The sequence below is a fragment of the Mobula hypostoma genome, chromosome 8, assembly GCF_963921235.1.
Source record: "Mobula hypostoma chromosome 8, sMobHyp1.1, whole genome shotgun sequence".
NCBI classification, from domain to species: domain Eukaryota; kingdom Metazoa; phylum Chordata; class Chondrichthyes; order Myliobatiformes; family Myliobatidae; genus Mobula; species Mobula hypostoma.
This window is the reverse complement of record NC_086104.1, coordinates 117347270-117362691: the sequence shown is the minus strand read 5'-3', so window position 1 is coordinate 117362691 and position 15422 is coordinate 117347270. Positions and strand designations below refer to the sequence as shown.

Sequence of the window (15422 nt, the reverse complement as noted above, 5' to 3'; positions counted from 1 at the left end):
ATTCGAAGTCTATTGAACAGAGACATCAGTACAGAGTAAATGGGAGCCCCTTGCATCAGACACGGAAATTGGCAGATATCTGTAGCAAGTTATGGGGAAAACAAACAAAATACAATCCATTGTACTAATCGTGATGGAATGTGGAAATCACGGCATCTGGTTATAAATAGCACAGAACGTAGGTGAGGCCACATATGGAATATATCCTGGAGTTTTAAACTAATTCAATAATGTATCCACTGAGGCTGCACCTCAATACCATATTCGTACTTTCTCCTCACAATCCTTAAAATCACTTACTTTTCTGAAAGAACAATTGGATTTCTAGAACACCCATGCTGAAAGGAACCGACATTTTAAAGAATCGTAAAAGATCAGCGGAACCGAAGAAAGAGTTTTCATCTGAGTGAACAGTGTGTGTTGGGGGAGGCTGAGGTTACTAAACTCTCATATGTCTTCTCCGACTATTTTATGTAAGAATAGTGACAGAGCAGTAACAAAATTTATCGTGTTCGGAAACGGCAGGAGTAGAGAAAGTGCTGTTGCATAGATACATTTCGTTATTAAGTATGGCAAAACCTCCAGGAGGAATACAAATTTGTTGTAGTGTTTGGAGGCTTGCGTGTCTCAATGGTCCGGAGAGCTATGTTGGGCTTTGTTCTTTGGCTCTTAGGAGGGTGCCACATGCCAAAACAGGTCAAACGGTAGAGGCCAGGCTAACAGAGGTCTACCAGTCCTCCAGGTTGGGACGTTCAGCTCAGAGTTAACAACCTTAACTGCCAATATTTTACAAAAGAGCAATGAAGAATCCTTCTATACAGACAAAGATGGAGGAACTTCATTGCTGCAATAAACCCCAGTGGCGTAGCAGACAGTAAGTAAGCAAGTTCGGGAAAAAAAACCTAGTTTATCTTATGCTATTTGCCCAAGTTATTGCAAGATAGTGGTAACACGGTGAAATAATCGCTTCAAGTTACCTTAGGTACTTTGAAGGAGGGAGGATTAAGCATCAAATTCAGGTTTATTGTCAATCAGCCTCATATATGTACACCGCCAACTGAAACAACGTTCCTCTAGACCAAGGTGCAGAATATATTGCATGTAACACTCAAAATACTTACAGTATTATTACCAACCGTAGCGAACGTAGCAACTTGGCGAGCCTGTAGTTTAGGGCTCTGCGGCAAATTGGCTGTGAATTCGCGTGTTTTTTCGAACCTTTGTAGTGGACAAGTAAGTATTAAATGTTGACAAAATCGCAACACACCTCAGAGAGAGATTGTATTTTTCTTGTGTTTCACGAGTTATTCAGTTCACAGTCAGCTCAACTGTCAACTGGAGTTTAATGATCGTTGGTTCAATACCCAGAATTCCCTCCCAATAGCAAATTTGCCACACAGCTTGCAGGCGCCTATGCAAACATATAGCAGAAAGTAGTTAACTTGACAGTCTAATTTTCACACAAACTGACAGGCAGCAGAACAAAGCCTTCGAACATAAAAAAGCAGTTTAGATACTGGCTTGTGCAGTGTGCAATATGTCATGGTTAGGGAAGATTTAGTAGAAATTTCAGGCCAGTTTAACTAAGGGCTTTGGTCGAAAACACATCGTTTTCAATTGTTATGAATCTGCTACAGTGCTCGGTAGCAAGGACTCTGTTGAACACAGGAGAAAATGGTGAACGAAATCCACTTCCACAAACAGCGATCGATACTGGGTGAATGGTTGATGAGAATTCTAAGATGGAATGACATCTGTCAAATAAACAGGTCCGGATCTTGATGCGAGAAATGAAGTCACACAGCACCCTCTGTTTCACTAGATGGTAGTGATCTAATGATATTTATTTTTTAAGTACGTGTTGTGAATTTGTAAGTCGTAACAGTCGAGATTTATCCCCGCAAATTTGCGTTGAAGACGTTAACCGTCACTTAGCGAGTTCAAGATTTTTTTCTCAAATTTTGATAAAAGTTGTTAACACTTACTAAATATTCCCACTGCAGAGTAGAGGGAAGTGGAAAGGCGTTGACTGATTAACGCAGAGTGTGTGTGGAAATGAAAGGAATGTGACTTTAATCATTAGGCACCCGTTAAGCTAACGGAAGGAAGTTTAATGGATAGGAGCAGTGGGGGATGGGATCTGTTGCTGAGAGACGGTGTTTATCTATGTAATTGACTGTTATATTCTGAAATTTACTGAACGAAATTCAACAGAAGCATTTTCAAGGGAAGCGAATTGTAGAAATTTGCTTTCTGTATCGAAAGAGAGGGACAGGACTAAGTAAACCAACCGGTAAAGAAATTTGTTAGTGCTGAGTGATTCAGAATAAAGAAATCATATATTTGAAGAGCACAGAAAAAAATCATTTCTATCTTCCCGGTTGTTCACGCCACGCTGCCCCAGCAACCCGACAACCCGAGTAACTTCATTTTAAACATCTTCTCCTTTCTCCTCTCAGGCAGAAGATTCAAAAGCATGAAAACGTGAACCAGCGGGTTGAAGAACTGTTTCTATCACAGATTTCGTTCCGCTGTTATAGATTATTACACGGTTGTCTATTGAGATGAGGCAGTTTTCGACCACACAATATACATTTGCAAATGAATGTCTGCCTGTGCTGCACTTTCTCAATTCCTGTAAACCTTAATTTTGCATTATGTTATTGTTTTTCCTTTTACTGCCTCCATGCCCTGTTGTAATTAATTTCTCGGAAGGAAAGGGATGCAAAAATCTCGATGCATGTGAGAATAATTGGCAAATCAGTATAGTCTGGAGATATGTCGCATTTTCTTCTCATTTGTTCTCGTCCTTTTTTTTCGTCTTTCCAGGTTTGACAATTATCTTTCACATTTTTGCTTTATTTCGCTTACTGAACCAACCCGAATGCATAATCCAACATTCACCCCTCTGTACTGCCTCTTCCCGAGACAGGATTCATCAGTTAGAAGAATCGTGGCGGTTGCACGTCCCTGATTAGTATTTAGCCCTGCAGATGTAGAATAACCTTGACCACAATACGGACCTCCTGCATATTGCTGTGGATAGCAGGCACAGTACGCTTTCTCTTGCCTTAAAGACAATTAGAACAGTCGTTAAACCGCTTCCCACACTTTATTTCAGACAAATCATTCACGTCAGCTAGACGCCTGTCGTACTTATCATGCACTTCCTATCACTCGGGGGATTACGTCATCTTGGATTGCTACTATTCCGGAGGAGTTCCGTTCCCCACCCTCAGATGGACTGGACCAGGTGGGCTACATGAAGTAAAAGGAAACATCCAACGGCTCACCGTGAATATGTCGAGCGAGGTATTTCTTAACCGGTGGGATACGATCTATAAGTGCAGAGCCACCTACCAGTACACGTCTTCTTATTGCTACATCGGACGTGGTAAGTGTGAGCTGAGAGGGCGATATTGGGCAAAAAATTAGCCGTAATCGAATTCTATGGCGCATCAGCACTGTTCTTACTCCTGTTTGGCAAGATCAATGCCGTTTATCGCTGTTTCCGATAATATGTATGCATGTGTTTATTTATTTATTTACTCGGTGATACAACACGCACCCTCGAGCCATGTTGTCCCAGTGACCCCACAACCCTGATTACTCCTAACCTACTCGCAGGACAATTGACAATGACCAATTAACATACCGGTACGTCTTTGGTCTGTCGGAAGAAACCAGAGAATCCAACTCAAGGTTTCATCAGGCAGACGTACAGAGCCTCCTTACAGAACAGGACCGGAATTTAATTCCGAACTCTGGAATGCCTTGAGTTGTAATACCATCGTGGTAACCGCTACACTACCGTGCAAAGATTTTGACAACTGAAGAGCAGTTCGGAGTGCTGATTTTCTAACATGGACGTGTTTACGACCGTTCCCTTTGGATAATAATTCAGAATATTCGAGCCAGAAAATAGGTTTTGCGAGCTCGCAACGTCACTCTAGTGAATGTTAGAAAAATAATGCCCATTAACGTGACTGAAATGAGTCAGGGCATTGAGCATAGGAGTTAGGACAGTATGTTTGCGTTGTATGAACCTTTTGTAAGGAGTCACTTGAAGTACTGTGCTTAGTTTTAGGCACACTATTGCAGTAAAGATGGTTAAACTGGAGAGTGTGCAGAAAACACTTACAAGGATTTTGCCAAGACGAGAGGGTCTCAGAGACAGATGTTGGCCAGGCTATGTCTTTATTCCTTGGAGCATAAAAAATGAGGACAACCGTATAGAGGGTTTAACATTACGAGATGCATAGGTACTTGGACGGTAACAGCCTTTCCCCCAGGGTGGGAACCATGGTCGGCATACATTGGTTGTGCCGAATGGATTCCCCCCATGCTACATTGCCCTGTGAGTCTAAAATAACTAGTTGTGTAGTGCAGATGGGGACCTATGACATCTCGATGCCTCCTAATAAATCATAGCGTTCTATTGTATTGCGCCAACCATCTCACTCTGGATATCCAGTACAGAGGGAGAAAGATTCACCAGAAGATGGCATTCCCTATCTGACAATTGTTGTGCGTTTCAATCTCATTCCTTCACAGTATTTCGCTTATTGATCAATATTTATTTCGATTAAGTGTTCCCGAATTATGGGGTATAGCTTCACAAGCATATTTCCAAGGAGACACTGGAGAAACTTGAGGCGATTGCTCTTGATCATAAGAGACTGAGGAGTGATCTTAAATAAAGCTATATCTCAGTGAGCAGTAGAGATAAGGTGGATGCTGACAGCCTATTTTGTACCCATCACAACACTGACCTGGTCAGGAGCTAAATAATTTGTTACAGGAGGCCTGACTTCTCACCAGCTCTTGGAGCATCGTTATGTTATATTTAATGTCCATATTTCTACTATGTTGAACGTTGTTTATAATTACAGTTTACTCAAAATCTTTAGTCATATAATTCAACTAATACTGAAATTTTCCCGAAAGTTAGTTATCAATAGTAATTTAAAGTTTAATTATTGTCGTTAACGTGCAGGAATGAGGAGCTACGTGGCAATAGCGTTTGAAGTTCTGGCCCTGCTCATTCTGTTGTGCATCTTCATCGGATGCGTATATAAGGCGTGCCATAAGCGTAAGTTTTCAATCGTCTTAAATCCTTCGTCATCTCGTCCTTACTATACTTTCATTTGTCGTGACAGTGTGGTAGGCTTCGAAGCCTTACGGACTGTCGAGCACAAACCAATTCTGCCAAATAGAAACTTTTGGAAACAATATCCGAGCTAGGCATGAACTACACAGCTCTTCCAAAGTGCAGTTTCGTATACCTCTCCGCCCTGTCTCTCCATGTCTCCCTCCCCATGTCTCTGTTCTCTCTCTCTCTCTCTCTCTCTCTCTCTACCTCTCTCTCTCTCTGTTTCTCCCTCGCGCTCTCACACTCACATTTGCCGCATCCACCCTCTCTCCCACACATATATTTTAATAGACACATATTCTCCCGCAGTCTGCTCTGATACGCAAATACATGCACTAGTGCACATATATTCTCTGACACACAAAGAAAAACTGGGATGTGTAAGAAGGTATTTCGGACACAATCAGCCCGTCGAAATTCTATTTCCCAGAATAAAATATTTCAAGTGCTTATCATTCCTTTTATGTCACAAAATTCATTCGGGGTTTTGCTCAGTATTGCCGACTGTCTGATATGGTTGCAAGTGCTGAAGAGGCTTCGTCAATCGCTCTATTTAATGCTAAGGCATTAATAGATTCCACTTCCCTACGTTAGATAATACCTATTGGCCCATCTTTCTGTCTTATCGACGAATATCTGGAATGAACCAATCAGAAAGTATTTTTTTTCTTGTAAGTGTCTGACAGGTTTAAAGGATGGCAGGCTGAAGATATTAACTCAATATCCAATGTATCTACGGGATATAAAAATCCAACCTACAAGCACGATGCTGAACAAGACAGGAAGGTGCCGGAATGAAACGTATGCAAAACAGAGACGCGGAGCTCAGCAAGTTCAGACACTGAGTGAATGACCGACCAACTTTGAACTAACCGGCACTTGGACGACATATTACAGAGAACAATACTGAGAATGCTGAACAATATTGTGCACCGGGGGGTGGGGGTATTGCATATGCTGGAAGTGACAGGTAGCATTTGTGGGGATAGATTCCGAAAATAGTAAGAAGTTCGTAATCCCGTGGGTGGATGAATCTAAGACAAAAGTTAGGAGGTATAAAATGCAAGTTAGCTAGTTTAGCCGTGCACCAGAGAGGATTTATTTTTCACGCAGAGGGTGTCTGTTTTCTAGAACACTGTATCAGATAAAGGGTGGAAGCCAAGACTCCATTAACATTTGGAAAGCGTCCAGTCTAGCCCTTAACTAACCAAGGCTACGGCCCAGATGCAGGCAAACGGGGATGACAATAATGCAATTAGAGGAACGATAACGGCAGGCCGAAGGGCATGTTTCTGTGCTGTTTTCTTCGGTGTATCAAAATCTAGACATGGTTAAGGTAGCCCGATGCCGCCATCGTAATTACCATAACTAGCATTCCCTTTATCGCTTCTATTCTCGGCACTTGCGGTTATTTTCCTCTGGTATATTGGATTGTCCACCACCCAAGCGCGTATTCTATGCAGGACTCTGGGCAATAGACGTTCCGGATCGTGACTTCAAGTCCATTCATAAGCCCAGTTGAAGAGTCTAGACCTGAATTATTAAATTCCACTCCATCCTTCGAAACAGATATTACTCAACCCGCTGAGACCTTTGGTGTTGTACCAGATATCGGGTATCTGTAGTCACTTGTGTCTTAGTTATCCTCCATTGTTCAATAACCTCTCCCACACTTCGAAACAGTCTGTTTCATCCCTCTCTACCTTTTTATTCACCCCTTCCCAAAGCCCTCCCTTTCTCTTTCCCCCGACTGACACGTTCACCTCTTGAGTTTTCCATTAGCGAGTCACTGTGTAGGGTTCATTCAACATGCGTTGCAACTTTTATAGTTTTAATATAATTCCAAAAACAAGACAATAAGAAAACTGGTTAGTGCTGGTTGGTGATTCACTCTAAGTGGACATTAAGCTTCATGTGATTTCTTCTGTTTTTAAGTTATACTCCTCTTTCCGTGAAGCATGGATCGTGTCATTTTTTTTTTAAGTATGCACTTTCCTTCAAGTAAAGGACACAACTCTGGCGAAAAGAACGATTGGTTTATTCTGCATGTTTACGAAAGGGATGGAGTTTTAAACAGGGATCTCTGCGATTAAGGGAATCGCAGGTTTGTTCGGTGCGTTACTTAGAAGTGTGTGTGTGTGTGTGTGTGTGTGTGTGTGTGTGTGTGTGTGTGTGTGTGGTGCGCGGGGGGGGGGGCGGTGGTCAGTTGTGCTGCTAAGTTAAAATAACGTCCGCGAATATCAAGGCAGACAGGAAGGCCAAATCCTTAATCATTTTTCCGTTGTTCTTTCAAACCGGAGTGAAAATTTAGAAGAGACTTAGGAGACTGTTTTATATACACAGAGAGTGGTGCTTACTATGCTGCTGGGGGTGGCAGATGTAGATATGTTTGCTGCGTTTATATGCATTTAGTCCGGAATATGAAAACGGGGTATCACGAATGCAGGTAAAAATAACAAGATAATTAGATTAGCATCACCGTGCACACAGATTAATGGGCAGATGGGCCCATTTCAGTGCTATACTGTCCTACCTTCGATCTCCGATGAATTCTGTGCGTTAGTGCTTTCAGGAAGGAACGAACAGAATCTAATCTTCCGGTAAGCGAAATGACGAAACAAAACGGTGTGTCACACAGACACATATTTATCGTAGAAACGTCCCAGATTCAGGGTAAATGCAGAGCTATTTCATTGTCGCGAGAGTTTCTGTTGATGTCTTACTCAGAGGGTTGGTTTACTTAACCAAAACTTACCTTTGAAAGGATTCCTCATGAAGTCAGTACCCTCGTGGGGTGAGTGTAGAACTAACAGAGACAATACAGATCAGGAAAATTAGGGCTGATAGTCTCAGGACAAAGTATCTATAGCATCGCTTACTGTGTCGATGTTTATACAATGCAAACAGCCGGTTACCTTGCTCCTGTATCCATTGAGTTTAAAACGTATATAGACAGGTGAACAGATAGAGAATGATCAGAGTGATCTGCACCAGCTCAGGCAGACAGCTAGTTCGGCATGGACAAATTGGGTCATGTTGCACGACCCTATGACTGTTCGAGTTCCACATTGAATTCCACAGCGCAAGAGAGAAAGGATCTCAAGTCCAGAAAGAGCCCTGGTCGGAGTGGGTCCATGGGTGTCTTAGTGGATTTATTTATTGACAAACACTTCCTCATTGGAGAATTCGGAAACTTTTCATGTTATCAATATTTGTGCTTTATCTACATATATTATTCAATCAATTTTACCCTTAGCTCAGCAAAGATGCTCGTGAAAACTGTTCCACTCCTGTCCAGTCGGGCAAAGACGGAAATTGTCCATCTGTAACCGGCACAACGCACGCCTGACTCAGGACGGTCCACCATTAAATATCCTCTGAAATGATCTGACGCAGGAGAGTCTTCTAAACTCAGTTGATACAGGAGCTGGCCACGAGAATGTGTGGCAGCAGGGAGTAATCAACCCTGTGGATAATACCCCGGTACTTTTGACCTTCCTGCCCCCCGTTTTTCCGATGACCGATGATTGGTCAATATTCCTCATTGTTTGTTTTCCTACATAAGGACGCTGCCTTAGTGAACAACGATAATAAGAGCTGGTTAAATAAACATGCTTTCTTTTCAATATATCTCGGTACGTGTGGCAATAATAAAAACAATTTACTAAATCGACGACTGGATAAGCAACAGTTGAAACCATACAGATGATTCCCTACTGCTGTTTAATGTTGGAGGCGGATGTATTTGGGATGGCTAATGAATATGTAGCCTTCCAGTGGCACGAAGCTTACCCAGATGTGCAAAAATCTGTAAAAGACACTTTGCACTCCTGATACAAACACTTTATTGATGCCATTTTACTAAAATAATGTATAATGTGAATACTTGGACCTTTTGCCTAACTTTTCGAACAAATTGGCGCATTTCTGTGTGAAATGTTTAAGAAACTAAGACCAACACTGAAAATTTTATTATTAAACAATGGAACTGCATTTTCGACTTTACTGTATGCTTGTGTGTTCATGTACTTGGCACAAGTTCAATCTGTAACATAAGTCAAACAAGGGCAGGATGTACACAGCGAATGATACAGCAGTGGGGTGAGCAGCGGAACTGAATGACCCAGAAGTACAAGAACATAGATCCTTGAAAATAGAGCGCAGATAGACAGGATAGTGAAGAAGGTATCAAGTGAGCACAAGTGTTGGGACGTCTGTGTTACAAGTGTACAAGTAATTGGTAAGACCACTCTTGAAGAATTGTGTGCAAGTAAGGTCACCTTGCGATATGAAAGACCTGATGAAGCAAAAGATTCTCGCAAGAATTTTAGCGAGACTGGAGGGCATAAGTTACAAAAAGAGTGTGGATAGGCTAGCACTTTTTACTTGAGATCGAGGGGTAACATTAAAGAGCTTTACAAAGTCATGAATGGCTAATTAAGATGATTACATCACTTCTCCCGGGGCTAGTGAGTACACAATTCTGTGCAAATATATATATATATATATATATATATACACACACTCATTGCGGCCAAAAAAGTTTTATTCAAATAGAACTTCTTGGCCGCAGTGAGCAAAGGTATGTTGGAGAAAAAAGGGGTGCAGAATTTCATGAAAAGAACACCTCTCCAACTGTTAAGCATGGGGGTGGACCGATTATGCTTTGGGCTTGTATTGTAGCCAATAGCACAGGGAACATTTACTGGTACAGAGAAGAATGAATTCAATTAAATATCAGTAAATTCTGGAAGCAAACATCACACCGTCTGTAAAGTAGCCAAAGATGAAAAGAGGATGGCTTCCACAACAGGATAATGATCCTAAGCACACCTCAAAATCCATGATGGATTACCTCAAGACGCGGAAGCGGAAGGTTTGCCATGGCCCTCACAGTCCCCCAACCTAAACATCATCGAGAATCTGCGGATAGACCTCAAAAGAGCAGTACGTGCAAGATAGCCCAAGAATCTCACAGAACTATAAGCCTTTTGCAAGGCCGAATGGGCGAAAATCCCCCAAACAAGAATTGAAAGATTTTTAGCTAGCTACAAAAAGAGTTTACAAGCTGTGATACTTACCAAAGGGGGTGTTACTAAGTACTGCCATGCAGGGTGCCCAAACTTTTGCTTCGAGCCCTTTTCCTTTTTTGTTATTTTAAAACTGTACAACAGGGAAATAATAAAAAAAAAAAGTTTTCTTGATTAAAATATTAAAGAAATGGGTCATCTTTAACTTTATGCCTTTTGGAAATCAGTTCATCTTTTACTCGCTTAGCTATTCAGAGTAACAGAAATTTTGACCGGGGTGCCCAAATTTTATCTAATTGAACTGTATTGCCGCCAAAAAAAAAATCACGACATATGCAAGTGATGATTAACTTGATTTCTGATATGGGTCTCTGTTGTGGACTAAGAGTGGGAAAAGGGAATGAAGAGGGGAATGACAGTCGGCGAAAGGGGGAGAGATAGGGGAGGCAGCAGAGAGCACCAGAGAGACATTCTGTAATGATGAATAAACCCATTATTCAGAATGAAATAACGTTGTCTGGTGTGACAGGCTAGGCTGCACCTGTAGCTGCGCCACCTCCACCTTTGTCACTCCTTCTCTACCACTTCCCCACCTCCCTACCACGGCGCTCCACCCTCGCCATTCGCAACATCCTTTGTTCCAGCCAGATCTACAAACTCTCTCCCGGTTCCCCATTAATTAACACAGTACTGTGCAAAATTCTTAGGCATTCCAGTGTATATATGTATCCAAGACTTTTGTAATGTACTGTAAAAATGAAATAGCTGAGTTTTACGGAGGACGGAAACAGGAAATTCCAATCAAAAAACATTGACGACGATCAAACAACTGCTTACTCTGATCCCATTTCATTCACCACATCCCTCTCCTCAACATTTGCATTAGCTAACCCAGCCACAGCCTCCCCCAAATTCCAATCCTTCCCCCATACTGAGGGGGCGACAATTTACAGGGCCGATTACCCGATTATACACACACACACAGAGACACAAACACACACACACACACAAATCCAAGGGGCGTTCTTTCTTATAGAGTTGATGTAATGTGTAGGGGAACACATAATAGGAGGAGAATAAAGCACTCGCTTCCCCCGTCTATCGGGTCCGAGGATTGCCAGCCTATCGAGGTGGAGAGGTTGTGAGCTGCTGAGATCCCCAGAACGCTGCCGCCTGCACCTTAGCACCCGGTAGACTCAATGCAACCAAGATGTGGCGGAAGATGTTGGCACACCACAACGGCAATGAAGGCAGAGGAAGGCTGTAGTAGTAACGTGTCCCTAGTCAGCTTGCACTCCATGGCACTGGACCACGACACCAATAAAAAAACGCCAGTAAGACCAAAGAGGTGATTGTGGACTTCAGAAAGGATAAGACGAAGAAACACACACCAGTCCTCGGAGACGGGTCAAAGTGGAGGGAGTGAGCAATTCAAGTTCCTTTGTGTTAATATCTCTGAGGGAACTAATCTGGCCCCAACGTAAGGATACAGCTCTAAAAAGGCAAGTCAGCGGTTATATTTTATCAGGAGATTTGGTATGACGCTTAAAACACTCGCAAATTTCCATCGATGTAGTAGCAAATAGCTACAGAGCATTCTAACTGGCTGCATCACTGTCTCATATGGGTGGGGGTTACTGCACAGTATCGAAGTAAGCTGTAGAGAGTTGTAAAATTAGTCAGCTCCACTAAGGGCTCTCGCCTTCATAGTACCCAAGACATCTTCAAGGAGCAGTGCTTCAAAATGTTCTGTCCATCATTAAGGACCCTCAACACTCAGGACATCTCGCTTCACTGTTACCATCAATGAAGGTACAGAATTCTGAAGACATATACGCAACGATTCAGCAACAGCTTCTTCCCAGCTCCCATCCGATTTCTGAATGGTCATTGCACCTATTAACATTACCTAACTACTTTCTTATCCTGTTTTGCACGAGATATTTTTTTTAAAGTATTCGTTGCTTTTTTTTTCTATATTATCACGTATGCGCTGTAGAGTTTCCGCAAAGTCAAAAATTTTCACAATATATGCCGGTGATATTAAGCCTGATTCTGATTCTGTCCTCGATCCGTCAAAGCCCGTGTGGTGGCTTCCTACGCATCAGCAAACCCCCGCCCCGCCAAGACCGCACATGATTAACTTTACATTCATGCCTACAGACTGTATTTTGTGATCTCAACCTTGTTAAAACTAATCCTACACAATCACGGTGCGCCAGGGTAGCGTAGGGTATAGTGATTAGACTAGGGTTAACAGAGAACATAGAACATAGAAAGGCATAGCACATTACAGGCCCTTCGGCCCACAATGTTGTGCCGAACCTCAAACCCTGCCTCCCATATAACCCCCCACCTTAAATTCCTCCATATACCTGTTTAGTGGTCTCTTAAATTTCACCAGTGTATTTGCCTCCACCACTGACTCAGGCAGTGCATTCCACGCACCAACCACTCTCTGAGTAAAAAAAAACCCTTCCTCTAATATCACCCTTGAACTTCCCAATGCTTACCTTAAATTGGTATTACTAGGGTGGTTATGGCGGCGCGGCTCAAAGGGCATACTCCGCAAAGTATCGCTGAATATATAAAAAAATACGGCTCATTGAAAAACAAAAACTCGCAACTCTCTAAAGTCTATACTAGAATATACGCAAAACTTATACTGAAACTTCTTCTCGTTTCAACCTTCAACGAACAACCCCTGAGCGGGATTATGTGACCATCCGTTTCCGATTCTCCTCACGAAGATGCTAGCTTTGAGATACGAGAGGCTGCAGATCCTGTGATCGCGAGCAACAATCTGGTGAAGGAACTCAGTGGACTGTGTGTGTTTGAGTGGGAGGGTTGTGGCGGTCCAGATTTGTCAGCATTTTGCTTCGACACTGAATCAGGAGTGAAGGGGAGAAATGAGCAACATAGAAAGGATAGACAGAAACCCGAGGTGATAAGCGCGGGATGGTGATGGGCAAGGTAAAACTGGGGATGGTAGCGGTGAGTGGAGAAAGGAATGGCCGGTGGAAGAGAGATCAAGTCAAACATAAAAACAAAGAAGCAGATGAACTGAAATGTGAAGTGGGGAGTTATGAAGGTCACAGACTCTGCAGAGAGATAAGCAGAAGCATAAAGGGCTAGCAGTGCTGATATCCTATGTGATTGTATGCTGCTAGCGTCCTCGCTGGAGGTACGGCTCTCCAACGCCTGCGCTCTTGTGATAATACGTCTCCTACTTAAACGTTCTTTTCCATCTGCAATGAAGGCCAACGGTTAATTCGCCTTCCCGTTTACATGCGGCATCCGTGCACTAATATTGTGCGCTCGGTGTAAGCCTGCGAACACTTGCTTTGTATCGTAGCGTCGTTTCAAAACTGTGCAGCCGCTACCGGGGTCACAAGTCAGAACGAATAGAAGGTGAGATTATTTCACTCCAGATGCCTCAGCGGGAAACAGAAGAGCATTGGGATAGGAAAAGGAGATTTCAGCTTCATTGTTTACCAACGAATGTAACTCCCGGCCGAGTCAGCGATCTTTGCTCTTAAAAGCCAAACGCGAGCAGCGCCAACCCTGAAACGAGTTGGCAGCTGGAGGAAGATGCAGAGGCGGTCGCTCGGGGTGTTCCTTGCTTCCTTTCTAATATCTGCTGGTAAGAATCGCTGATTCCTGAAGTATATAATCATATATCTGAGATACCGATGCAGATTTAAATTGACTTGGGAGTTTAAGTGATTTATGAGGCAAGTTCTTTTTTTTTTCACTCAGAGAGCGGTGGCTGGCTGAAATGCGCTGCCAAAAATGATGGTGGACGTAGACTCTAGAGAGGCATTCAAGAGGTTTTTAGGCAGGTACATGAATGTGCAGGGAACGCAATCGGAATCGGATCACCGACTTAGATGACCTTATATGTGCTGTTATACGGGAACAATACAGTACAAAGTCGGACTATAAATTACAGAAAAAGCAACAAATATGTTTTGCCAAGACAGGAATAACGAGGTAGTTGTAATAGCAAAGAATAAGGATATTTTATTTTTCGGAGAATTTGCCTTCTTGTTCGGTGAGCATCGTTGGCTGACTGGCATTGCCCTTGTGCTATACTAGAAAACAGAGCACAGAACATAGAACAGAGAACAGTAGCACGCAGGAACAAGCCCTCTGACCGCCATCTTAAGGCGAAATAATTAAGATAATGGCACTTAGATCCTTCTCCCGCCCATATGTCACACCTTCCAATTTTTCTGCATTCATGTGCCAATCCTACAGCATCTTAAACAACTCTGTCGTATCTGCTCCACTACCACCACCCTGTCAGCGTATTTCAGGCAGCAACAACTGTGTATTTAAAAAAAAAACGTCGCCAACTTAAAAATACATCTCTCCTATTTGGCATCTTAGCCCTAGAAAAAAATATACCAACTGTTTATTCTATATGTGCTTCCCATAATCTTATAATCTTCTATCATGTCTCCACTCAGAGAACGAATATTGCTTGCAAATGTTTAACCAAACAGAAATGTTTCCACAGCCCAGCCACAGACTTTCCGTGTCCTTGTCAGCAAAAGTGAAGTGAATGCAGTGGAGGGAGACGCCGTCACCCTGTCCGTGAGACCATCCTTCCCGGTGGTCAGCGGCTTCTGGAAGTTCCGCTCGTCCTCCATCGTAACTTGGACTGTGGAACCTCCTTATTTGAACGTAGCCTACACCAAGCGGAACATAGATCTTCTCTTCAACACCTCGCTCCTTCTGTGGTCCGTGGGACTCGCGGACAGTGGGGTGTACTGGATTACCGTGGACTCACGTACAGGCAAGGAGGCCACAGCAAACATCACCTTGAATGTGTTTCGTAAGTTCAAAGAGGCGGATATGGCTACAGGATTAGGGGAAGTGATTTAAAATGAAGATTCTTGCAAACTGATCGCAGAGTTAAATGGGGAGTGGTAAATTTCTGTTGCACGTGACGAATGCTGGATCAGTGTAAATGGGTGGGTCAATGGGTGGTGGAGTTACTTTACTCCTGCTGGGTGTGGGTGATCAGAGGGAAGTATTGCAAGGTGAGAGGTAACACATTTTGAGAGCGGATTGACATGGAACATAGAACAACAAGGAGACAGACCGCTCGGCCCACAATGTCTGTGCAAACACGGTGATATATTAAACTAATTCCCTATCTGAGAGGATAAACATTTAAGATGAAAGGGAATAAGATAAAAGGATATTCTTTCTTTCTTTTTTTGCACATTTCG

At 42.8% G+C, this 15422-nt stretch overlaps 1 protein-coding gene and 1 long non-coding RNA gene across 4 annotated transcripts in view; one reads left to right on the top strand and one right to left on the bottom strand.

The window, feature by feature from the left end:
- The window catches only part of LOC134350877 (uncharacterized), an 80241-nt gene that overhangs the window by 14973 nt on the left and 49846 nt on the right, over positions 1-15422 (bottom strand). The gene's annotated exons all lie outside the window — the stretch shown is intronic.
- The window catches only part of LOC134350214 (muscle M-line assembly protein unc-89-like), a 30158-nt gene continuing 28112 nt past the window's right edge, over positions 13377-15422 (top strand). For both annotated transcript variants that reach the window (XM_063055213.1, XM_063055212.1), the window contains exons 1-2: positions 13377-13825; positions 14705-15022. In XM_063055213.1, the coding sequence (XP_062911283.1) occupies positions 13774-13825; positions 14705-15022 (370 nt within the window). In that variant the 5' untranslated portion in view covers positions 13377-13773. The remainder of the gene's footprint in view (positions 13826-14704; positions 15023-15422) is intronic.